This window comes from Amphiprion ocellaris, chromosome 23 (genome assembly GCF_022539595.1).
Source record: "Amphiprion ocellaris isolate individual 3 ecotype Okinawa chromosome 23, ASM2253959v1, whole genome shotgun sequence".
Classification (NCBI taxonomy): Eukaryota; Metazoa; Chordata; class Actinopteri; family Pomacentridae; genus Amphiprion; species Amphiprion ocellaris.
Window position 1 is genome coordinate 7,093,576 of NC_072788.1, and position 25,816 is coordinate 7,119,391.

A 25,816-nucleotide genomic window follows, 5' to 3' on the forward strand; every position below is an offset into this window, starting at 1 on the left:
ATTTTCTACCTTCCAGTCTCCATTCACTGCATTGTTTTCTTCTTCTTCTTTTTACTCCGTTTCCTTTTTTTCCCCCCTCTTGTCAAGAAATAACAGAAAGAGTGATTAACTGTTGAAATCTGCCTGTTGGCCTCCCTTTACACCTATACAAGCGACACACAACTCAAATTCATCATTCATGTTTCGTGTGAATGCGAAGAGGGGAGCCATTTGGAGAGCCCAATTTCCATGACAACAGGTCTGAGGATTAGGGTGAAAAAGTGTCATGCCAGAGCAATTGCCAGAGCACCTTGATTCAGAAGAGCACTTAAGAGTGAAGGGAAGAAGCAGAAGACGGGGGCGGAAATGGAAGAATTTGGGTCGGTTGGAAGGATCAAGGACGAAAGGGAAAGGAATGATCCAGCTGAAGATCACTTTACCCACATATCTTCACTCATTGTAATTCACTGTGGGTAAGAGGTAAGCCCCTTTAAAGCAAATGTAAATGTATGTAGTGGTATGGTATGAAGAAATAGAGAAGAAAAGAATCAGTGGAAAGACGGGCATCCAAAGGAAGAAAAGGAGAAAGGAGGAGGAGATCATTATGAAATGCAAAGCTGCCATATCTTTGCAACGCAGCTTGAGGAGCCTAAAACAAAACACAACATATATTTCTTTTAGAGGATTTCTGCCACTCTCTTTTGCAATATCAGAGACCTTTGCTCAAATCTTGCCATTTATATAAATTTTTTTAATGCAATATTTCAAAATGTGCATAAAATTATGTTATAGAAACACAGTGTCATTTTCCCATATCTGGACTTGTTTTAGCAGCAGTTTCTGAGAACTTCACTAGCAAAACTATGAGCTATTTACTATTTACATTGTTACACATTGTACATTCTCCCTCACCCAAATATTCTGAATCAATGAATACACAATTTTTTTTTAAAAGATGTGAACATTTAGCTCCTGAACACAGACTGTCACTTCACTTATCACAAATTTCCATATCATGTATCAGAAAGCCTCATATTGAAACACGACAAGGCTAAAGGTGAGTAACAGGCTACCTGTCCGATACAAAAATGTCAGTGGCGTCAAGCTTAATGCATTGTTGTTTTGTCACCTACACAGTTCTTGGTATCGAGTCTGAGTTTGTGGTTTTACATGTTTGCTGAAGTTCCTGCTTTAGCGGCAGTTGATGAGAAACCGCTACATGTTTGGGGGCATGATGACCTTATCTTCACCTGACAGAAAGCAGAAGCTGTGCTTGGAAGCAAGACTTATGATTGCAAAAGTTAACCAGAGTAAAGGTTACACTGAGAGGTTATACTAAGGCTAACCCTCCTGTTATGTTGCGAGTCAAATTGACCCATTTTAAAGTAAAAAAAAATCTTTTTAAAAAAGTATTTTTTTCCAATATGAAACTTCCTCCACTTGGCTTGATAAGTGTTATCAACATATAAAAAGGCTCATTGCACATGTTTCTGGTTAAAAAACAGTGCTTAAATAAAATTTGCTTTCATTACAAATCCTCATGACTCATTTGTCTTGATTTGAAGTCAGCAGGTCAATCTGACCCTCAACAGAAGAGGCGTCTCGTGTTAATTTGCTCCAAAAAAAAGAAAAAAATTAAAAATGCAAAATAAAAATTTAAAAAAAATCGATGTCATGTATTTTATCTGTAGGTCTTTCCAATGTACATAAAAAAAGCTTTAACACGCATTTTAAAAAATGAAAACGAGTGAATTATCCTCATTGAACCATGATCTGTGAGAGATAAAGAACATCACTGCACTAAATATTGATTGAAATGATTAGTAATGGAGTTAATAATGAGATATAAACAATGTTTATTTGGATTTTTTGATTTCTGGCACTTCTGGATAATTAAACGTGTCCCAGGAACATCATTGCTGTTCTCAAGAAATGAACATAGCAGGAGGGTTAACTGGAACAGAGGTTATACTAAGAACACAAAGCAATTCTTCCATTACACTGGTTCCCTCTTCAGCAGATGAATGTAAAGGTCTTCTCATCATCTCTGAGGCTCAAACTTCTTGGAGTAAGTGAAATAACTTTAGATTATATGTCAGTCTTTGTTTTAATAATGCAGTATTAACACGTAGCCATGCAGGCAGTGGTGTCCTGAATGGAATGAATCCAGGTAGGTGGGAGCTGGAAGTGAAAACCTGTTACTGTTTCTCAATGAAGAATTCTTGGCTTCACATGCAATTTTAGGGATGCTGGGATGAACCAGGCGGAGACTGGAGGCAGGTTAAATCAACACCTTGACATTTTCAATTCTAATTTCTTTTGCTTCGCCTAATCTTTCTAGGACAGAAGGAATACCTCCCACAAATTTCCATATTCACTTTTCAAAGCACAGCCAGAGAGCAAAAGCACCTTGTGGGAGAACGTTGCATGTGGTTTCCTCTACAGCTGTCTCTTTTTTCCTAAACTGTATGAATGTCTTAATTTTATTTTTTCCGTATTCATGGAAATCTGACAGGTTCTCTTCACTTTGTCTGTGCTTGACTGTTGCGTAGAACTGATTTCTTTCATGACATTCAACCCACCTACAAATTCAATAAACCAAGAGCTTCTTATTCACCACAGTCTCTTCTATGATATTTGCATGGCTGGCTAAAGCCTTCCTCAAATTAGTAGTTCCTGAAGTTAGCAGCTGCTCATGTTCATCTGTAAACGTCTGCTGTTTTTAAATTAGCAACGGATGATTTTAAAGTATTTTTTTTTAGATATAATAAGTGTAGCTATTTCATCAAGCTAAGATAAAGTGATTTTAAAATCCACATCTATAACTGAAACGGGGAAAAATTGGAAAACTTCTTGCTCATAAGAGTATTTCATTGGCATTTTAGTGTATCTGTTCACTGCCCTTAAGGCACACCTTGGAGAAGCAGTGTCACTCATTATCATACAATTGCAGACTAAAACGCCGACTTTATGAACTAATCATGTGCTTTGCGAGGTTGCTCATTAGGCAACACGCAAACACAAAACATGCACATGACATGAATTTTTAAATTCCAATCAACAGAGGAACAAGATTCATTATTATGTTAACAAAGGACCCCCCACAGGATGCTGCGGTCTATATATAAATTGACAGACACATGACAGTGATCCGATCATTATTCAGCCCAGAGGAAGACAGTGTGCTGACAGGAACACAGAGGGAGAGCGGTGACATCGCCACCATGATGCCAAACCCTTTACCTCGTACATACAAGCGAGTGCAGGAAAGAACTCAGTGATAAGAATGATCGAACATTAAATCCAACCTCATACATAATGCTATAACATTATCTGATTACAGACTTTATATTTGTGTATTACAGTTTAGGTAGTGACATGCAAAGTGACTGTTCCACAAGGTTGTGTAGTAACAAGACATTATAAAAAAAAACAAAAAAATTTGAATAAGACTAAAGAGATTGTAAAATGTGTACTTGTTGTACTGTTCAACACTAGTCTCAACTCATTGTAGAGCGCCATGAATCCATAAAGTAAATTCTGCTTTGCAACTCATTAATCATGAAGTCAGGGGAATCGATCATCAAACCAATCAATCAATGGATTTTATGCTATTTTCTGCAGTGAGTAGTCATCGACTTACTGTATGACCCTTTACAAGAAAATGAAGAGCAAATCCCCAAGGCATCAACATGTCACACCACCACAGCTGGCCCAGTCTGTAGCCTACGCCGCTGCTTGTTCCTTCTCTGAATGTGGAAAAGATAGTTAGGAACAACAACAGTGAGGATTGTTGGAGAGTCGTATGACGCATCGACAGATCAGATGGAACCATGTAGTGCTGTTACTGTTACTGTACAGAGCTGTACTGTCTATACTGTCCCTCGCCCGAGAGGAGCAGGAAGTGTTTCCTGACATCTCTGCATTGCACATATGGAATGGAGGACACAAAGAAGACCAATGTTCATTGTTGCCTGGATCAACGAGGCAAGAATCTGCCATGATTGCATCCATTTGACAATATGCTGTACATCTATGTTGAAAGGTTTGTATTGCCACATTCAGGAAGAAAACACAAGCTATCACCTGATGCTGAGAAACTGTTGGTCAAGATGAGTCAAGAGTCAACCAAGAATCACCAAAAAGCAGGCCGGCAATGAATTAGAAGCTGCTGGAATACAAGTGTCAGTGTCCACAGTGTTTTACAGCAACATGGGTTGAGAAGCTGCCATGCAAGAAGAAAGATCTTCCTCCAGAAGCAGCACCTTAAGGCTCGCTTGCTACTGATGACATGGACAAAGAAAACTTTCTGAAGGAAAGTTCTGTGGTCAGATGAAACAAAAATGGAGCTATTTGGCAAAAATGACCAGAAACATGTTGGGAGGAGAGAAGGTGAGGCCTCTAACCCAAAGAACACTGAACCTGCTGTCAAGCATGGTGGTGGCAGTATTATGCTCTGGGGTTGTTTTGCTGCTAATGGAACTGATGCTTTAAACAAAGTAAATGAGATAATGAAGAAGGAGCATTATCTCCACTTTCTTCATAAAAACCTAAAATCATCAGCTAGAAGGTTGAGTCTAGGACACAGTTAGGTGTTCCAACAAGACAATGTCCCCAAACACACATCAAAAGTAATAAAGAAATATCTAAATCTAGCTACCTTTAGGCTTTGTCAAAGTTCTGACTTAAATCACATCCAGAATATGTGGACTGTAATGAAGAAACAAGTCTGTGTCAGAAAGCTATACCAATTCTGTCAAGAGGAGTGGTCAAAGACATGACCAGAAGCTTGTGGATGTCCAAAACCAACTTGAGATGAAAATGGTCAAGGAACATTTAACCAAATGTTGGAATTGCTGTATGTATATTTTTGATCCAACAAATTTTATCAGAATTTCCAGGATTATCTTATTTGCAAGAACCAAAATACAAGATAGCTTTTTGGTGACAAAGATGCACATGTTTCAGTTCTATCACAAAAAATTATAGACTTTATACATGGTCTTTACAAGTGTCTGTAAACTTTCGTTCACAACTGCAACTTTCCAATTTTTGTACATACATTTCTTGTATGCACTATTTTGCTGAATCAGTTGGTGACGACTGAAAAAACAGCAACATAATCATGAAATTGTTAGTTTAAAAGGCATCACATTGCTTTTTTGGTGACGTAACAAGTCATGAGGTCGGCTCATATGTATTATTGAACCCATGGGACAACAAGGACGCTGAACCTAATGGAATAACGTCATCTAACTCACAATTAGCCTGGAGATGTTTATGTCCAGGCAAAGATGAGTCATCCATGTTCACGAGGACACTCTCTGGAGTCCTCCCCGAGAGAACATCACTCCTGTTCATGTGGTACATTACGAACACTGACTTATTGATGAAGGTGCAGTCACAAGATTGTCAGAAGCTGCCTTTGTTTGGAAGACAATCTGTTTCTTCTGCCATACTCTCACACTGCTGACACAAAGCCTTTGGGGGGAACTCACAGATGAACTCAAACACAGGCTAAGCTGAGATGACATGGAAACAGATTTTATGAGGGTGTCGAGGTGGAGCATGGAGGAGAATTTGTTTGTTGGAAATGTCAAAAATTTGAGAAATAAAAGGCAGGAAAATGTACTTTTATCTTGCTGTCCATCTCAGAAAGTGGATAAAAACCTCCCTCGTGGCAGAGCAGCTGAAGCTCTCCATCTATCATCCCATTAGAGGGGGAAGTGTCCCCAGATTTTCAAGAACAAATTAGATTCCCAATTGATATGTAATGGATAACTGCATTTAGCAGTGCTTGAATGGTATCAGTTACATGCAGAAAGAGCAGGTGGAGAGCTGCAGAATTAAGTCTTTCATCAACCAAAATACATTATATGAAAGAAAGACATAATTAAGAAACAAAGGCTGACTGGCCCAACTGCCAGAAAACCTCATTTTAACTTGAGCTGACAAATTATTTAGCCTTTTCGGGTCAGTGGACACGAACGGTACATGCAAGACTAACATATCGCCACCTTTTAAGTTGATGGGGTGAACTTCGCTGCCTTTTTACGAGTCCCGCTGCAGTTTCTGACCTACAAATCTGGGATTTGTGCTCTTTGACCTCACTACAGCCCTGACTCAAACTGTCATTACTCCTAAACCCCTGGGGATAATGTAAAGATCAAGGAAATGTGTGGATGCATAGGCATAAGAACAGCACTTAGTGGGACTCAGTAAGATACTAGTGGGCCAGGATAAAGGTCTGGTAATATAAAGTCTAGTACAAGATAGTTGTCTGGGAACATCTGAGCTGATATAAACCCAGTATGATATTAAACTGATCAACAGGTCACACTCATATGGACTGCTATTTTATAATGATGCTCTCCATGTTACAGAAAACCTCCATTAGACCATTAAGCCATAAAGGCTCCACCTCTGTTTGTTTCAAGGACTCCCATTAAGGTAAGAGCAGCACATATGTAAGGTAACCAGTGCAGTCATCCATCCTTGTAGCTACTTCTGCTCTTCTGCCATGCTCTGCAGCAGCAGCAGCAGACAAACCACAGTAAACAGGTTTGTGCTCTACAAATATGGCCAAAAAGCATTCCAGTGAGACTATTTTCCCACCCAGATTAGCACAGATGCTGAAAGAATTAATGCTCACCATCTCTAAGCCCAAAACGCACACACTTCCGAGAGCAGCAGTTCCCCTAACACACATCATTACGCTTTGACCCAAACAGATCTTTGGTAACAATAGGATTGGATTTGCTCTGAAATGCGGATAAAGAAACAGCAGGATTTGTCAAAGTCAAAGCAGTTCCCTTTAGAAAAAATCATGTTGTAATGACCTAAAAAGTTTGTCTCCTCATAACCACAAGTCATCAAGATAAATAATGTATGAACTCAAAAAGTTTCAGACACTGCATTCTCTTGCAGAACTCTGAGTCAGTTACACTTACTCCTGAGGGTAAATGCCTTCAGGTGCTTGATCTAAATCCTATCCCACACTTATTTTGCCAGGCTTACACATGTGTTACACATGTCAGGTAGAATTTTGTGGCTCTATAGTGGCAGCACGCAGCACCCCGCTGTGCATTTTGAGCAGATGTCTTCATATTCTTAGTCATCAGAGCCGCTGTTCTATGAATAAATCAGAACTGTGATCCCCTCTTCTCTACCGTTTAATTCTACATTGTGAGACTGCGTTGCCCCTGACTGCAGAGCCATTCGACTAGTCATGTAAGAAGCAAAAAGCAATTTTCACAGTTAATGTTTACCTCTAAACCAGCTTGTTACACTGAGCAGAACATGAGGACATGCTGAGGCAGTACGTCTTTAGTTTTTATACTGAATTCCTGCTCAGACTTCATGGTTACAGTCATCATGTCATAACAGAAAGAGAAGATTGGTGCCTCTCTCAGCTCTGTCTGGTAAATATGTATATATATATATATATATATATATATATATATATATATATATATATATATATATATATATATATATATATATATATATATATAATGACCTAAAAAATGACAGGATGAAGAATGAAAACAATAATGAGATTGGTCCCAGCTGCATTGTCAACTCTTTAAAACCTCAAGTTGTGAAGTTTCTGTCTGCTATCAGCTTCCATCTGACCCTCTTCAGCTAAAACGTCTTGGCTCTACTGTGGGGATTTTCTAATTTCATGCTCTTCTTTCCATCTTAGGGAGTTTAACCAAAACTTCTCATGGCAACAACTCAACACGACTGACTTAGCATTCATTTAACCTCAATCGCTCAGAGAATAAAAAAAAACCTGAACCAGAAGTAAAATTTAAAATAGTACATAAGAACCACACTGGAGTGAAAAAAGCAACTAGTGTGCAAAATAAGTACTAAAACTATTGGGCAAACTTTCCCCCCAATCCCCCCCCGAGTAAATCAAAAAGGCACAGCGGATTAGTACACTGTTGCAAAGCTCCTATTGACCTAGAAGTGTGTGTGTGTTCACCACAACTAAATTAGGAAGCACGTTGATGTGCGTATTTTATTACATGTGTGTGTGTGAGCAAAACTGATTAAACTCTAATCATATCAGTGCACCTAATCCCTTTACATGGGCCTTCATTTTTAACACTGAATGCTCAACACTTGTCTCAGCGAGGATCCTTATTGTGAAATCTGTGAATCCTGTGTGCATATAGAGTAAAGTAAAGCTAAAATTAGAGCTTTGAGCACAGACATGCAGGTGGGATGTAGAGGAGGAGGTGGAGGAAGAAGCGAATGAGAGAAGCAGGTGTGCGGGGACAAGATGACGACTTCAACCACGGGGGAAAAAGGAGCAAAGGAAGGGGCAAAAGATGGAAGATGGAGAATTGCCAGTTCTTTCCAGAAGCCACCGCCCAGTGGGTGACATTAAGCCGCTCACACACACACACACATGCAGCATGCTTTCAAATCATGACTTCCACTGGGTACGTATTCATCAGAAAACGGTTTTGCCAGGTGCAGAGAGTTGGCAGAAGTTAGAAAAACACACTCACCTCATCTTATCTACCCTAAACAGACGTGCATGTGTCACATTTCTTCATGACAATCTCATATATCCTATATCCTGGCAAAGCAACATGTAGCGCAGAGTGTGTTTGCATGTGCGTGTGTTTGAGAGAGAGCATCAGTCATCCCTTATTTTATCACCCAGCATTCACCTTTCCTCCAACACACACCACACCACTTGCTACATGCGCACATTCATCAAAAAAATCTTATATTTTCCCTTCATATCTTATTTGGACCTTTACAGCTCAGAAGGTCTCTCTCTCATTCACATGTATAAAAGCACTGACTAGTAGAAAACACTTGAATTGCACTGGCTGACCATGAGGAATACAGTTTTTGCTAATCTTTCATCCTGTCCCTACACTTTTCCTCTCATTGTTTGATTTTTCACGAAGTTCATCAAAAAAAAACATGAACAGAGGCAAACATGAGGCGATGCAAAGTTCATGTTTCAAAGTAGTGTGACTTATTTTTCTTTACATAATGATTTTTTCAACTATTTCTACTTTATCCAGTCAGTTCACTACTCACACTTCCATCATTTACCTTGAGCGTGAGGTCATGTTTTCAGTTCACTCACCAATAGTACAAAATTCAAAGTTTATGATCATATGAAAATGCAGTAAAATCTCACATGAGAAAGGCTTTAGTTTGGCTTGAATAGAGAAAATTAATATTTAAAAAAAGTCAAATCAAAACACCTTAAATTAATGCCAGATTTCTTTAAAAGCATACATAAGAATAACCTTCACCTTAATTCTGGCTGTGGACCAAAATTCAACACAAGCAAAATATTTTAAGTAGCGAGTGTTTCATCTTACCACTAGACAATCTTTGGCTCGTCAGAGCAGAGGCAGGGAGCGGAATCAGCGTACCGTTGGCGCCAGCTAGCGTTAGCATGTGAGTTACGAAACAAAAAAAAGCTATTTATTTAGTTAACAGGTAAATTTTTCATTGGTAAAATTAATTATTTTCGGGGCACTTTCAGGAATATTCCGCATTCGGCTTGACTGCTTACCGTGTTTAATTGTTCCAGAAGAAGCTTTTCGACGAGGAAGAAGCTAACCTAGCTAAATGTCTGTGTAGTTTCTCATTCATCCAGGTCATGGTTATCCAAAGTTGTTTAAATCAATCCAACTAGACTTTAAGAAGGTTCCTTGAAGACGTTTCACCTCTCATCCAAGAGGCTTCTTCAGTTCTGGTGGTGGTTGATGTTGCCTCAGCTTATAACCTCTGTGAGGTGTGGTCAGTGTTATTCACATTCCGACGACCATTGCCAAGGCCCTTGACTAAGGGGGTCGTTGAAATGCGAGTTTCACCGAGCCCTCGTATGCTAATGGTGGTCGTTAGCATGAGCCACCTCATCTGAGTCATTCTGCTGAGTAGTTCTTTTGGGGAGTTTTGAAAGGACCTGATTGTAAATTGGCGAAAGATGATGACAGGTGAAACGTATTCAAGGAACCTTCTTAAAGTCCAGCTGGATTGATTTAAACAACTTTGGCTAACCTAGCTAAGGTAGCGGTTAGCTAAAGTTGACCATAATGTAGCTTGAGCTAGCCAAACACAGCTAAGAATGAAAACTAGCTTAGTTTGTATATTTGCAGCGTTTAATTTTTAACAAGTAGTTCTTCTTGTGACTTCTGGTAAAATAACTGCCTTATGTCCTCTATTTATTTCAGATATCATCATAATATATTTGTTTATTGCAAGCAGAGACACGTTTTACTCAAATTTAAAACTGGCAATACTGGCAATGAGATGCAATTATGCAAGTGATAAAATGCACCTGGGTGGACGCCATCACAGGATACAGGTGTGGCAAACAGTAGATTTGACTTCTGAGCTGAATCTGATTAAGTTTTTTTTTTTTTTTTGGTACAAAGAGCAGTCTAAGAGATGATGCAAGATCAAGGTGTGAGGGTGAAAGATGTTTGGGTGGTGAGAAGGACAGAATTTGGTTCATAAGAGGAGAACTCGGTCAGATGAGAAGGACACAAGATCAAAGAACACATAGCTGCACAATATGCTCTTTATATGAGGTCTCAGTGGTAAAATAGATCATAGCAGAGCAGGGTCAGGGCAGTAAGAGGTCATCTGATAAGGAGTCTTCACATCCTGGTCTTTGATTGACACTGATTAGTTTTGTGAAAGGCTTTTGCCCTGATAATTGCAACCCAGCCTTTCAAGCATTTGCCTAAAGATGTGTTGTCATATCTTGTTTAGATAGGGTACAGTGCTGCCTTGGTTGTTGTTCAGACTTTGTGACTGTGTGTTTGTGTATTTGTTTTCCAATCCTCCAAAGACAAATGATGTAAGGAAGGCTCACTGACAGATTTGTGGCAACATGATGACAGAAAGATGAAATTTTATTCGTCACTCAAATTCAAAAGGACGTTTGTGTGAGCAAAGTTTGCCAGTGTGAGCTTTTGCGGTAAATTGAGTCCCCGAACCTTGGACACAGGGTGGTTTTGTTTGTGTCTGTGCAATTTCAAGATGTCTAATGTGTTTTACGTAAAGATGATTAAGTCCAGGACTCCATGGAATGACTATCACGTTATTAATGAGTCTGTTTCAAAATTTCTCTCATGTTTTTTTGGCACTAAATGTCAAACTCAAGTAGTAAAAGATGCCTCTTTAGCCTTTATAAGAGTAGACAGTGGAGAGGGAGACAGGAAATGTGGGGAGAAGACATGCAGCAAATGGCCATGGGTTGGACTTGAACCCATAGCCGCTACTTTGGGGACTATAACCCTAGTTTGTGTGTCGCCTGCTCAACCAGTTGAGCGACAGGGGCGCCCCAGTGTGGTATCTTAAAAGGGAATATTTAGTATCCTCAACGGTCTTGTAAACAACGTTAAACATACGATATTTGAGAAAAATAATAAAATATCATAAAATAAACAAATCCTTATATTAGAGACGCAGCAAAGTGCCTCAAGCGATCCATTCATAATTCATCTTTAGATTTTTAATTGATCGACTGTTTGCTTTATTAATGTCACATTTCGATCTCTTATCCGTACATTAGTATATTTCAAAACAACTTTAAAAAAAATAGCCTGTATGATGTTCTTGTTGAAACAGCAGAATAATCTGTTGCATTGTTTCCAGTTTCAGTCATGTTGTCACACTGTGGTCTGTCTGTTCTTGATTCCTGAGGTATGGAAATGAAGTGACTAATTGAACAGCCGTGTGGCGGAAAAGGGAGACACTGATGCTGCTCAGTAAGGGATTCCCCTTCAGTAATGATAATGCTAGCAATCAGACTCAAAAAGATTGTGTCACAGAGATACAGATTCCATGATGACAGGCATTTCAGATGGGGTGTTTGGCGCTTGGAAGTCTGTGGATTTCCCCTCTATAACCCTCTGACCACCCGTGATGCAGCACTGACTGCTGCCGTTTCACAGCCACACAGATAGACCTTTTTCTATCTGATGATGCTTGTGAAGCTGCAAAAAGAATAAAATAAAGTAATGAAATTTAGTTTGGTTTGAAATAGCGCTCATTTACTGTAATGTGAATGTAGTTATTATATCTAGTGGTGAAATAAATAACAGTTAATCAGATAGTTTATGTAAAACACCAACAATTTTGATTTAGTTGTTTCAAAGATTAACAAAACCATATACCACTTCTTGCTATGTTTTATATCATGAATTAGATATCAGCATTATTAGTACATCCAATGCTGTTTATATTTATTTTGTCTATTTTGTTTTGCAAATTAGACATGAGAATATTCAATTTCAGTGGAGTTTTGACAGCCCCACCAGCACAATGTTTTCTGTTGTCGCTGTTGCAAAATTGTTGTAAATTCCGAAGTAGACAACCTTTAAATCTCCACATATGTCAATAAATTAATTCATCCCAAAGTGAAGATTGTCTCTGTGTAATAAAGTCTTGACCAATTGAGAGATAATATTTAGCACATTATGTGGTCCTCAACAAATATTAATTCAGTGCTAACTTTTTTCACATCGGCCTTCGTTGAAGTAAGCAAAACTTCAGTTATATGAAAATCTAATTATTTGTAAGTTAGTTTCTTAATTTCCTATGTGCCACATAGCCCATATATTGTGTTGGTATGTTCTATTTACAGTTACTGCTGATGATTAGGACATAGATAATGTAGTTTGCAATTAGTACAGAGCAATTGTTTGTCATTATGATTCTGTTATTTGGTAATACCTGGATTCATCTTTGTGTAATTCTCCTGTGTTGTCATATTCTGTGTTTGTTTTTTCTAGGTGGTTATGGACAACAGAAAGAGACCAGCAGGTTCCTCCAACTCAGGGAGTTTGGTTTTCTGGTCCTCCTCATTTCAACGGCAACCAGCCAGAGTCCTGATTGTGGAGGCGCTGCCGCCCTGGTGGTCACAGACCTGCACTGTGCTTTGTGATGCTCTGGACAACTTCCTGTCCCTGGCCTGTAGTCTGGATGGGCCCTGTAGGATCCCACTACTCAGCCTGTATGCAGTCAGCAGGCAGCAGGAATGTCTTCTGCCATTTGTGGTAAGATAGATGAAGGGGAAATATTTCTCAAGCAATGGAAAACACGTTATCTCTCTCCTATTATTGCTGTCTTTTGTGCTTTAAATATCACCTCTTTTTCCGTCGCTGCCTTTTGTCATCCACATTACCTCTCACTTTTATCCCTTTTTCTCTTCCTGTCGCTTTCTATTTTCAGCAACTTCGTGGTAACTTTGCCAGGCTGCATTCCTGTGTCGAGGAGCTGAGGTCCATTCCAGGTGAAGGCTGTATCAGGGGAGCAGCCAGAGGAGGTGATCTGTTGCGACAAGCAGTGCTGGACAGTCTGCAGCAGTTTAGACATACCAACGCTGGCAGCCAGACCCGCAACAATTTATCTGTGGAGGTGAGCATGACCAGACCCTCTATAAACACAATACAAAAACTGGTTATTTTGAAAATCACACATTGTAAATCATTTTTTGGTTCATGTGTTGTCTTGAGAATGAGCCAGAAGCTATCAGGTATGCAATTTTAGACTTGCTTATTGTGCTGGTGCTTATAGCATCAATGAAACTCATACTAGAGCTCACAATACATTTGCTCATAACTGGCAGAAGTATTGAGCTACTCACAGGAATTGTTATTCAAAAAAATGTATGTTTACTTGTGGAGGGAGACTATGTTCAACCTCACTGACAGTGGAGATGCTGGGGATTGAACCCAGGACCTCTTACATGCAAAGCAAGCGCTCTACCACTGAGCTACATCCCCTTTGAACTCTTTGAACATGTCTTCATTTTTCTCAGAAAAGATGCTAAAATACACTTTCAGTCAGCAAAATCATGTGGGCTGAAGAACTTGCACATGCTGGTGTAAACAGCAAGCAAAGGGTTGGTTGATTAGTGAGAGAGCCATGTGATCGGAGGGATGGATCAGAGAAGGATCTTATCAGATATGAAATGTTGGTGTGCATGGAGTTTATGAATATCTTTAAGCTGGAGGGAGTTTTCAGTGAACAGTTTTTGGAGGTGGCTGAATGGCCAAACTGAATAGAAGAAAGTAACATTTTTAAAAAGCCTTCATAACTGCATCATGTTTTGATTAACTTGTACAAATTTTATACACTTTGGAGATGCTGGGGATTGAACCCAGGACCTCATACACGCGAAGCACACGCTCTACCACTGAGCTACATCCCCTTACATTTAGTGTCTTCATTACAAAGAGAAATGATTTTGGTTTTAGTTGGCAACCAGCATGTAGACAGAAGTGACACAGAGACTAATGACTCTTCTGAGTTTCAGATAAATAAAGCTCCATTCTAGGCTTTACTTCTATTCATAATCACTTGTACTAAGTTTTATTGGAGTGCTACAAGAATAAACTTAAAGGTCTCATGAGAGACAATTGAACACATGGAACTGCTTTACTTCTGAGTTTGCAGATAAGGCAAGTAGTTCTGACAAGACAAGAGCTGGAGATGCTGGGGATTGAACCCAGGACCTCATACATGCGAAGCAAGCGCTCTACCACTGAGCTACATCCCCAAGTGTTTAACATTACACAGTACCAACACCAGCAGCTAGACCAGTAACAATTTATCTGTCGAGGTGAGCATGAATAGACCTTCTGTATACACAATAAGAAAACTAGTTCTTTTAACCCTTTGATGCGCAGTGTGGGTCAGTTGGGCCATTTTCCATTGGATTTGAATCACTTTTGAACCATGTTGTGCATCAAAGGGTGAAAAATCACACATTGTAAATCATTTGTGTTGGTTCATGTGCTGTCTTGAGAATGAGGCAGAAGCTACTGAGTATTTAATTTTATACTTGCTTATTGTGCTGGTGCTTATAGCATCAATAAAACTAATGCTACAACTCACAATACATTTGCAGCTAACTTACAGAAGTATTGAGCTACTGACTTGACCACAGGCATTTTTATTCCGAAAATGTTTGCTTGTGTGTGGAGGGAGACTGTTTTCAACCTCAAAGACAACGGAGATGCGGGGTATCGAACCCAGGACCTCTTACATGCAAAGCAAGCGCTCTACCACTGAGCTACATCCCCTTTAGACTTGTTGAACATGTCTTCAACTTTCTCATAAAAGATGCTAAAGTGCAGTTTCAGTCAGCAAAATCATGCATCAGCATGCATGTGCTAGTGTAAACAACAAGCAAAGGGTTGGTTGATTTGTGAGAGAGCCATGTGATAGGAGGGACGGGTTGAGAATGAGGGGAGTTTTCTGTGAGCTTAAACTTTTTTTGGTGGTGGATAAATGGTGACTGAACTGAAGAAAGTGAAATTTTGAAGAAGCCTTCACATTTATTGACTTGTATAAATTTTATGCAATTTGGAGATGCTGGGGATTGAACCCAGGACCTCATACATGCAAAGCACACGCTCTACCACTGAGCTACATCCCCTTACGTTTAGTATCATCACTACGATGAAAAACAATTCTGGTTTTTGTTGGTAAACAGCATGTAGAGAGAAGTCAAATGGAGACTAATGACTCTTTGGAGTTAAATAAACTTTCATTCTATACTTTACTTCAATTCATAATCACTTGTACTAAGTTTTATTGTAGTTCTACAAGATTAAACTTAAAGGTCTCATGAGAGCCAATTGAACACATGGAGCTGCTTTACTTCTGAGTTTTTAGAAAATGAGCTACATCCCCTTTGAACTCTTTGAACATGTCTTCAGTTTTCTCAGAAAAGATGCTAAAGTGCACTTTCAGTCAGCAAAATCATGTGGACTGAACAGCATGCACATGCTGGTGTAAACAGGAAGCGAAGTGTTGGGTGATTAGTGAGAGAGCCATGTGATCGGAGGGATGGCTCAGAGAAGGATCTTATCAGATAGGAAATGTTGGTGTATATTGAGTTTCTGAATATCTTTAAGCTGGAAGGAGTTTTCAGAGAACTTGCACTGTTTTTGGAGGTGGCTGAATGGCCAAACTGAACAGAAGAAAGCTAAGTTTTGAAGAAGCCTTTACAACTGCTAACCATCACCTGCATCATGTCATAATTAATTTGTATAAGTGTTATACAACTTGGAGATGCTGGGGATTGAACCCAGGACCTCATACATGCGAAGCACACGCTCTACCACTGAGCTACATCCCCTTACAGTTAGTGTTTTCACTACAATGAAAAACAATTCTGGTTTTAGTTGGCAAACAGCATGTAGGCAGAAGTCACACAGAGACTAATGACTCTTTGGAGTTCCAGATAAATAAAGCTCCATTCTATACTTTACTTCTATTCATGATCACCTGTACTAAGTTTCATTGGAGTGCAGCGAGATTAAATTTAAAGATCTTATGAAAGACAGTTTAACACATGGAGCTGCTTTGCTTCTGACAAGACAAGCGTTGGAGATGCTGGGGATTGAACCCAGGACCTCATACACGCAAAGCATGCGCTCTACCACTGAGCTACATCCCCACATTTCAAAACAACATATATCTCGATTTCCCCAATATGAACTGATTTACATGTGATGGTTACTTATTAGTTACGCCGCTGAGTCTCTGCAATGTTTTCTCACTTTTTGTGTGTTTTGCCTTTCATCCACATGAAAAAAATGTTTTAAGTCACTTGGTTTTTGAAAAACTCCTTCCAGGGTGAAGATATTCAGAAACTCTCCCATTTTCTAATTTCCTGGTTTGTTCATCCTCACTTCCTTTCCTCATGTCTGAGTCCCTCCTGCTGGAGATTTAAGTGGAGGAGGTGAGGAAGAGACACAAGGAGGGAGGAGTTGATGCATTTAACAAAATGAGACATCTTGCCTCAGAGCTGTTATTTCAAAGTGATGTCAGTTAAATATGACATGTGGCACAACTGCATCATCTTTCCATTGTTTCCTAATAGCCTGCTGCTATATTTTGTGATTTGTGTCAGCTGAGCAAAACAGTGTTCATGATAACTTACAGTATATGTTTACTTTTAATTCAACTCAGTGTGGCGTAATGTGACAAGAATGTTCTTACTTTTTCTTTTTTATTTCACACACAGGTGCGGGAAGTATAAAAGAGATGTGACAAAAAAAAGAGCACTATACAAATAAAGACTGACATATATTATGACTTAGTGATATATATACATACATATATGTGATACTTAGTGATATATATACATACAAAGTGTATATATACATACATATATATACATATATATATGTATGTGTGTGTGTGTGTGTGTGTGTGTGTGTGTGTGTGTGTGTGTGTGTGTGTGTGTGTGTGTGTGTGTGTGTGTGTGTGTGTGTATGTGTGTATGTGTGTATGTGTGTATGTATGTATGTATGTATGTATGTATATATGTATATATGTATATATGTATATATGTATATATGTATATATATGTATATATATATATATATATATATATATATATATATATATATATATATATATATATATATATATAGTCCTGCTGCCAGCATGGTTTGTATATTCCAGCTGTGTCTTATGCCTCTTTTGTGTCATGGGTGTGGAAAAGACTCCATCGAGGGAAAGACCTGTTTATCGATTATGATACTCGAACCTCAGTGCATTTTAGAAATTGAAACATCCTTCATGAGGCCATTTCAAGATTGATTTCTGGGCAGGAGGATGGAGGACAGCTAAAATGAGTGAAATGAGATAAGCCTGCAGTGTTAATGTATCGACAAGGAAAAGGAGGTTTTGGCTTGTAATGTCAAAATGTGTGTTGTTAGGTCTTTTGTTTACATGATGCAATTCTATGCAACGTGGATGTGGTCAAAACAGCACTAACCTCGCTGGCAAGACTTTACAAGATCCCCCAATAAATGTGCAGTTACTCTTCTAAACTAGGTGTCAGAATCAGTCAACATGTGGTTCCCTCCTTCTTTTAACCCTCCTGTTGTCCTCATTTACAGGCATCAAAAAATATTGTTTCCTTGTCTGAAAAAAATCTAAAAATTCAGCAAAAAAATTCCCCAAATTTCTGAAAATTTGCAAAACCTTCAGGAAGAAAATTCCAATAATTCCTTAAAAGTTTCCCTTAAAAGTTTCATTTTGTTTTAAAATCCCCCAAATTTGCAAGAAAATTCTTAAAAATATTTTCCAAAAAAAATGAGTAAAAATTTTCCAAAAAAATCCTAAAAATATCTAAAGTGATTCCATATATATCAGTAAATCTTCTAATATTTTCTTTAAGAACATTCACAAAAAAGTCAACCACAATCCAGCAAAATTCACTGGATTTTGGTTGATTTTTTTGTGAATGTTCTTAAGAAACATTTTTAGCATTTCTTTTCTTCCACCAAAAAATGTTCAAAGATTTCCCAAAAATGTTGAAAATGTGGACATCCGAAGTTTCATTGTGAAAATTTTAATTTTTTTTCTCCACATTTTTAAACTTTAACACGGGTCAATTTTGACCTGCAGGACGACACGAGGGTTAAGTTCTGCTAGTTTTTCTCATGGTTCTGGTTGACAAACAGGACTCCTGTTGGTTTGGGATGTTCATGGCAGCCCTTCAGTTGGGTTTTTATGCGGACAGAGATTTTTTTAAGTACAAAGCAGGAAAAAAACATTTTAAAAACCACCTGTATGTGTGATACCTGCCAACTATGCAAACAGCGACATAGCATAAATACAGATTCTAGATTATGGTTGTGTTGTGTAATTGACTATTTCAACACTGAAAATAATATTATTATTATAGTGGGGACTGAAATGTCTCACCTAACAGAAATGCCATCCTACTATGGACAGTAAGACTCAGTGACTAATTTGATCAATTTAGTGACTATGCAGTTTATATTATCATTATGTAACATCTCTGAGTGAAGTGGTGTTGCAACAGCAGTGATTCTCAGTGCGTAAAGCTGTACAAACACACATTCCTGGGATATTTTTGTCCCACTGTGCCTCTAGAACAAAAAAATAACCTGTCTGAACATGTAATTAGATAACCATAACACACAGTAACTACTTCTGGCAGTTTTGAACTCTTTTTGAAGCCATTTCCTCCAAATATTCACCTGTTTCTTTGCCTTCCTAAACCATTATGAAGGAGCATCTCTTGAGCTGCAAACCAGCTCAGACTGAATAGATCCCTTTTGATATTCAAGCTTTGTACTTCATGCTAATGCAGAGAAGAGGTTCCACTTCCACCTGCTAAATAGGCTCTCCTCGTGACCAATTTGGTGTATTTAGCAGCTGCAAAAAAACATATTGGATTTGGAATCTCATTAGCATGTTTTTAAACAGTCTCTTTTTACAGTCCATTTTAGTGGGTGAGAACTACAGTCCACTTAAAATAAGCTCATGCACATTTCAAATGCAGCAAATGGCCTCTGTTCATCTGCTATGAGCCATCTGTGTGAAAAGAATCCCCTGCTATCACTGACAAATGGAAGTGTAGAAAATATTTAAACCCATTTCCTTATTGAGTTCTGTGCAATCCATTTCTCAGGCAAATCTTGGTGTAATTGGTTTACACTCACTAATAGACAGTTCATCATTTCATTAGAAATGAATGAAGTTGTTGGCATCAATACAAGATCATAGCTACTGCTTGGATGTAGAAAATCTCATGAAACTATTCATTTGTCTTTATGTTACATAATTCAGAGCCCGCTTTGGGCTAATATTCTGCAAAAGTTCTGATCTCAAATATGTTTTTCTGCCAGCAAATGGCAAAGATTATAGGAAAAGCGCTATTAGCTAGCATTACTGTAAGCATCTAATTTGTTCGTTGTAAATGTCAGACAGATGAGGCGCCAGCTGAGACACAAGCCAGTTGCTGCCCTTGTTGTTAAATTTCCACAACGTGTCCTCTCGACACAAGGCTGTAAATTGTTGATGAGGATTTCTCAGATCCAGCCAGCTTCTTTAGGAGGCTCTGGACAGACGATTACACTAAGATCCACTGTTTCCGACAGCAGCAGATATGAAGAGAACTGTTAGGAGACAGAGAGACAGTAAGCAGAGACGTGGACCTGTGAATGTGTCTGTGGATGTGTTGCTGATCCACTCGTACAATACATGTTTTCTTTCATGTACATGATTCCAGCATTCATGTGTATGTTCTCCTTGATGATGTGCATCAGGCTTCTACTTTGGGCTAAACAGCCGGAAGCGGAGACCAGAACTCGTCAATAATCCGATTATAATCATCATTTACTGTTAATGCGATTCAGTTGGGTGCTCAACATCAGCCTTACATTAGTTCATCTCTTCCTCCCATCAGGCAAGTAAATACCACAGAAAACTAATTTCATCAATTTCCGTTATCAGATTTTTGTGCTTATTTTGAGATGTTTTTTGTGCAAATGTAGTGCAGAAATCTTTATTATCAAAAAATATGACTTTCAAGATCATTCTACTACCAGTGCCTCTGTTCATTTAGAGATAATGGTAACTCAGTTATAGAAAACATGATCATGAGACAAGAATAGTTACAGGCAGTTTTTCCCATTAACATGTAGCTTTACAGTGTGTTTAAGTGCAGAGTTGCATCATTATAACTATGTGGTATTCCTCTTTCCTGTTGAAGTTGTAATTGACTTTGCTGGGAATGGGACAGCGGCTCTGACATCATGCACTCAATTTAGTAACTGTAATTTACTCTATGTCATGTCTCTGAAGTACAAGAGAAACATTACAGTCAGACATAAAGAATGCTTTGTGGCGATGATGATGTGTTCTCGGAAGTAAACCGGTTTTCAAAGCGTTACAGGGAGGAACATCAATGTGGCTTAGTAATAATAAAATTAAAATTGATTGTGTTTGTTTAGTGTAGTTGTTGAGGAGCAACAGTTGGTTGACATCAACAGAAGACAGACGTTAGTTACAGGACACATGAGTTAGTGCAGTTTGCAAGGCAAGGATGCTGTTCTGAGCAGAGAGGTTCATTTGTCCTTAAAACACAAACTTCACTGGTGGGAAGTGGGGTATGAATATTCATAGAGATTTGGTTTAAGGGTGAAGAAAGCTTGAGTCATCTGAAATTATACCTACACTTCAACCAATTGATTATCTGTAGATTAATTAAATCAGCCACATTGCGCTGAGTGCACTCTACCTATTATCCCTATTAGACTAAATGAATCATAAATAAACATGAAAAGCTAGTATTTGCAGCTTAATAGTTTTAACTTGATTATTTTACACTGAAATGATGACAGACTCAGAGCAGACCAGCCTACACCTGCACATATTCACATAATTTCCCAAAACACAACTATATCAACTCACGATCCCAGCTTAAGAGCTATTGAGGAGTATAGACAAATTACTGTTGTGTTTTTAGATGATCTTCCATGTTGGTTATTGAGCTGTGAATAACTAGAAACTGCTATTTGCAAAGCTTACACTCAACTTTTGGCCGTCCTTTTAAACAAAATGCAGCCACACAAGTAATATTTTTGTTTTTGTTTCATTGAGTAAATGTTCAGAAAGTTCCGCCTTGCTGTCTCCATTAGTTTAGGTGAGTTTGAAGCTATAAATACATGATGATGTTCACTAATAGTCTGTTCCTCCTGCCACCGAAATAATGGATTAATCCTAGGAAGCTGTTAATGTTGCACTTTTTTCTTGATGAAAGCCACTCCATAAATTCTCCAACCAAAGAGTCTGGATGAGCGCGCATTGACCAACCAATCGACCAGTTGATTTGGAGGCTACAGTCGGCTACTCATAGCTTTCAAAGGAGGATTCTCAGTCACTTGACAGACTGCTGACTTTTTGTTTTGCCTCACACTGGGGTCAATTTTCCTTCTAACCAACAAAAACACCAGCAAATAAAATGCCAATGTTTGTGCTCCTGAGAGGATGACTTGCTCTCTTATTGATCTTTGCTGCTTGGGCCTCAATAATAATTTCCCAGTAGCGATAATTCTTGTGGAGGCTCTTCTTTCTTTTTCTTTAATCCCTTTTTGTGTCTTTTATCTTTTTATTCTGTGATTTTCATGTGATTCTGTGTGTCTCCAAGTGGATTCAACCCTTCTGCATTGTCTATTCTTTCAGTCCTTACCATTTTTACCTCCTCTCAGGTTACCGTGGTGACCAGCCAGCCGGGTCGCGGCACCGTCCATCAGTTGGAGAGGGGACTCAGAGATGCCGACCTGATGTCACTGAAAAGGCTCCTGGTCGTGCAGATTGATAGTGCAGGAGACTGGGCTCAGGACACTTCCTCACCTGAGGCCTCACATAGCGACACTGAAGGTAGTAGACACATAAACGCACACAAAGGTACACATGTAGACAAGATTAGGAAGAATGTAGGGTTGTTAGTATGTATACTAGCAGTGCAGGTACCTCCATTTAAACATTAATAAACAGTCAAAGAACATGAATGAGGTCTGCTATCTATATCCTGAGCAGACTTTACGCCCCCGCACTTTCCACATACTTTTTTCCTTTCCTAATCATCTTTCATTGAGTTGCGTAGCGCTGACCCATTTATATCACTGTATTTTTTACTGTTTTCAACATACTTTCAGCGCTGAAGACTCATGTCACAGTTTGTGGAACTTGGCTACAATCCAAGCATTTGCCAATCCTCTCAGAGAGCCTAATTTCATAATCATATGTTGTGTTTTTGTAATTACACGAGGGTTCATTTGATGTGGTTGGAGTAAGCAGAGAGCGCAACGAGGACCGAGTAGGAACGAAGAGGAGGAGAAGGAGAGAGAAAGTGAGACAAAAAGATTAAAGGATGAAAGAATAATGAGAGCAAGTTTATGAGAGAGGAGTGAGGCCTTTCTTGTAAAAATATTTATGCAGCATGTGAAATATTTATTCCACAGTGATAAATCATTATCTGTATCAGTGGAAGATATGACTGAACTGACTGTGTTTTCTCAGAAGTGTTTGTGATGTTGGAAACATTATTCTAATGATGCTGTGAGTGTTAACTCACCTGACACAGTGGTACCACTTATGTAATGCCGCTTACAAGCTGGCTGTTTTTTTCCCCCCTTGCATCTGCTTTTTACATAACGTTTAAAGAAAAATCTGCTCGCCTTGTTCTAATTTTCTCCCTTGAACCTTTACTCTGGCTCCACCCCGGAGTCAATGGTGGTTTGGAGTGACATTTAAAAAACGGAGCTATTTAGTCCTTGTAAAACCGCGGGGGCAATCGGATGAAAGAGGGGCGAGCATATTGTGTGCGTTTCTGTCTCTAGGAGTCACTAGGTGAGTGTCCCTGCTGCAGCGCCTCAGCTTCAAAGCCCTCTGTCTTTATTGTATTCATCAATCAATATGAGAGATATTTATTTCTGTCCCTCCCCAGCATGTGATGCAAACGCAACGGCATTCAACACAGAGATGTTTGGAACGGAGCCTTGGAGACACGGTTTTGTAGTTACCACAGTTTGATGTTTGAGTTTGATGAGGCCTACACCCTTTTAGCTGCTGCAGTGCCACTGGGAATAGATCGCTGTGTTCCTCCACGCTGCTGTTTTCTTAGAACTGTTTATAGCGCCGAGTGTTTGAAGCACGACAGTCACTCAAGCTTGTTGATACTACAGCATCCGCCCTCGTAATTATGTCAATACCGGTGGTGCTACTAGACCACTGATGTCCCACATTCATTAGAAATATTCTTTCCACAGTGGAGAAAACATGATTGTTGCCACCATAACATCTCCATACACAGTGTTGTTGGTTCTACTAGTGTTTGGGTGGCTTGACGTGTAGATCTTCTGGAAGTGATGGGTGTGTTCATGCCTATTGATTGATAGTAATGTAAGTGCTATGTTTTGTGTAACCATGGTTTCTTTCATTAAGACAAAATGTTTTGACTCCAAGACTTTGAAACATGATAAATGTACACAGTAATAGTCTTTCATTTGGTGTGATACCATCTCTTTTTCCTGGACAATCAATGGGATTATCCAGGCTTTTTACACGGTAAATAGTGCCTTGAATGCAGTAGTAGAATATGATCCTTGGCTTAAGTAAAGGTATCAATACAGAAATGTAAAAATATTCAATTACAAGATTAAAAAAATCCTACATAAGAAACAGTGCATATGTTGAAGCAGCAAAAGTTAGTTAAAGCATTGAAGTAAAGTACTGTTTTGCTTCCTCTGACCTATCATTATTATTATTAGTCCGGGAGCCCAAATGGCCTACCATGCACCCCCCCACAACAAAATGCCACTTGATTTTCTTTACCTTTATGATGTCCTAAATGAGACTTTGAGTGGTAACAGTAAAATAACTCATTCCCATGTTTTATGCTATTTTATTTTTTAATCAAATTCTATTATATATTAAATAAATTAGGGGTCAGTGCCCTTGGAGCAGGAAGGGTTAAGGGCCTTGCTCAAAGGCCCTGCTCAAGGGCCCAACAGTGGCCGCATCGGGGTTTGAACCACTGATCAGTAGTCTAAAGACTTAACCGTTGCGCCACCACTGCACCTCTTTAAACTAACAGAAGATATAGCTTGTATATCTCAACGCGTTGAGCAGGCGACCCATGTACAGGGGCTGGTCCCTGACGCAGCTGGCCCGGGTTCGATTCCCGCTCGCGGCCCTTTGCTGCATGTCTTCCCCCGACTCTTCTCCCGTTTCCTGTCTCTCTCTCACTGCAGCTGTCCAATAAAGCCGATAAAAGGCCAAAAAAATAACTTAAAAAAAAAAAAAAAAAAATTAGCAGAGGATGGTTTCGATCCATCGACCTCTGGGTTATGGGCCCAGCACGCTTCCACTGCGCCACTCTGCTGCAAATGTTTCCTTGGCAGCGGTGGGATTCAAACCCACACCCCTGAAGAGACTGGAGCCTTAATCCAGCGCCTTAGACCGCTCAGCCACGCTACCACATATATATGTTCATGTCAACTTTTTTATTGATATGTAGTATATTTCTGATAGCATGTTCTATATTGCGTATCTGCACTATAATGTCATGCATTGCAATGTTTGGTGGCTTACAAGTGTTGCTTACTGCATTATCTTTGGATTCATTTATGATCACTTTTCATTCTGTTTGTTGTTCTTGTTACTTTAAGCAATGTTCTGGCTTAATTAAGGATGTTTTAAAGGCTTTTCAGTATATATATGACATCAATACTTTATTTACTGAAGCATTTGTACGTCAGCAGCATGTTACTGTTGGTAACTACTGCAGGTGGAGCTGGTATGAACTACTTTATATCCAGTTTTATATACAGGGACAGTGGATAAATCTGAGGACTCATCAGATGATAAATGGTCGAGTAAAGATGAAAAAACAAAGTTCTGATACATAAATCTGTTGTTAGTTTTTGGACGTTTTCTCCAATCTTTGATTTTGCACAGATATTATGAGATAGTAGATCATCTGAATATATAAGGGAAATTTAGAGGGATAAAGTACTATTTGGATACATGGGAGCTGGACTACACACTGCACATTGTAAGATGAAAGAAGCCAAAAAGGTTGGAAACCATGGGGTTAGCTTTAAATAACAGTATAAATAATAGTGGAGTAGAAAGTACATTATTGCCCTCTGAGATGTAGTGGAGAGCAAGTACAAAAGAGCAAAAAATGGAAAGTGCAAGTAAATATACTTGGTTACTTTCAATGTTCCCTGTAATTTTTCCTGAGTGTGAGCAAACACACAAACTCCCTGAGCGTCCCTTGGACCACTGTGAGCAACATCAGACGTGTGCACTGTGGTCACACCAGCATCACATCCATTCAAGTTACATGGTTCATTAAAAGAATCAAATTACAGCATTTACATTTCTGTTAAAACACTTTGTCAACAGGAGCCAGTTGAAGGCTGCAGTGATTTTAGTGACACTACAATGTATAAGAGTGAAGTTATTGAATATTTGTCTCTCTTTACTGTTGCAG

General features: G+C 39.0%; 1 protein-coding gene and 9 non-coding genes across 11 annotated transcripts in view; 1 reads left to right on the forward strand and 9 right to left on the reverse strand.

Annotated features, from left to right (window-relative positions):
- The first annotated feature begins 9,360 nt into the window (after window positions 1–9,360).
- m1ap (meiosis 1 associated protein) overlaps window positions 9,361–25,816 on the forward strand; it is a 67,457-nt gene continuing 51,001 nt past the window's right edge. For both annotated transcript variants that reach the window (XM_023297220.2, XM_023297223.2), the window contains exons 1-4: window positions 9,361–9,417; window positions 12,768–13,031; window positions 13,207–13,392; window positions 22,023–22,194. In XM_023297220.2, the coding sequence (XP_023152988.2) occupies window positions 12,774–13,031; window positions 13,207–13,392; window positions 22,023–22,194 (616 nt within the window). In that variant the 5' untranslated portion in view covers window positions 9,361–9,417; window positions 12,768–12,773. The remainder of the gene's footprint in view (window positions 9,418–12,767; window positions 13,032–13,206; window positions 13,393–22,022; window positions 22,195–25,816) is intronic.
- trnaa-ugc (transfer RNA alanine (anticodon UGC)) lies at window positions 13,689–13,760 on the reverse strand. Its single transcript has one exon. It is a non-coding gene; the product is annotated as a tRNA-Ala (tRNA).
- On the reverse strand, window positions 14,117–14,188 carry trnaa-cgc (transfer RNA alanine (anticodon CGC)). Its single transcript has one exon. It is a non-coding gene; the product is annotated as a tRNA-Ala (tRNA).
- On the reverse strand, window positions 14,465–14,536 carry trnaa-cgc (transfer RNA alanine (anticodon CGC)). Its single transcript has one exon. It is a non-coding gene; the product is annotated as a tRNA-Ala (tRNA).
- trnaa-ugc (transfer RNA alanine (anticodon UGC)) lies at window positions 14,991–15,062 on the reverse strand. Its single transcript has one exon. It is a non-coding gene; the product is annotated as a tRNA-Ala (tRNA).
- trnaa-ugc (transfer RNA alanine (anticodon UGC)) lies at window positions 15,347–15,418 on the reverse strand. Its single transcript has one exon. It is a non-coding gene; the product is annotated as a tRNA-Ala (tRNA).
- On the reverse strand, window positions 16,052–16,123 carry trnaa-ugc (transfer RNA alanine (anticodon UGC)). Its single transcript has one exon. It is a non-coding gene; the product is annotated as a tRNA-Ala (tRNA).
- Window positions 16,373–16,444, reverse strand: trnaa-ugc (transfer RNA alanine (anticodon UGC)). The gene has a single exon. It is a non-coding gene; the product is annotated as a tRNA-Ala (tRNA).
- trnam-cau (transfer RNA methionine (anticodon CAU)) lies at window positions 24,629–24,700 on the reverse strand. The gene has a single exon. It is a non-coding gene; the product is annotated as a tRNA-Met (tRNA).
- trnal-aag (transfer RNA leucine (anticodon AAG)) lies at window positions 24,714–24,795 on the reverse strand. The gene has a single exon. It is a non-coding gene; the product is annotated as a tRNA-Leu (tRNA).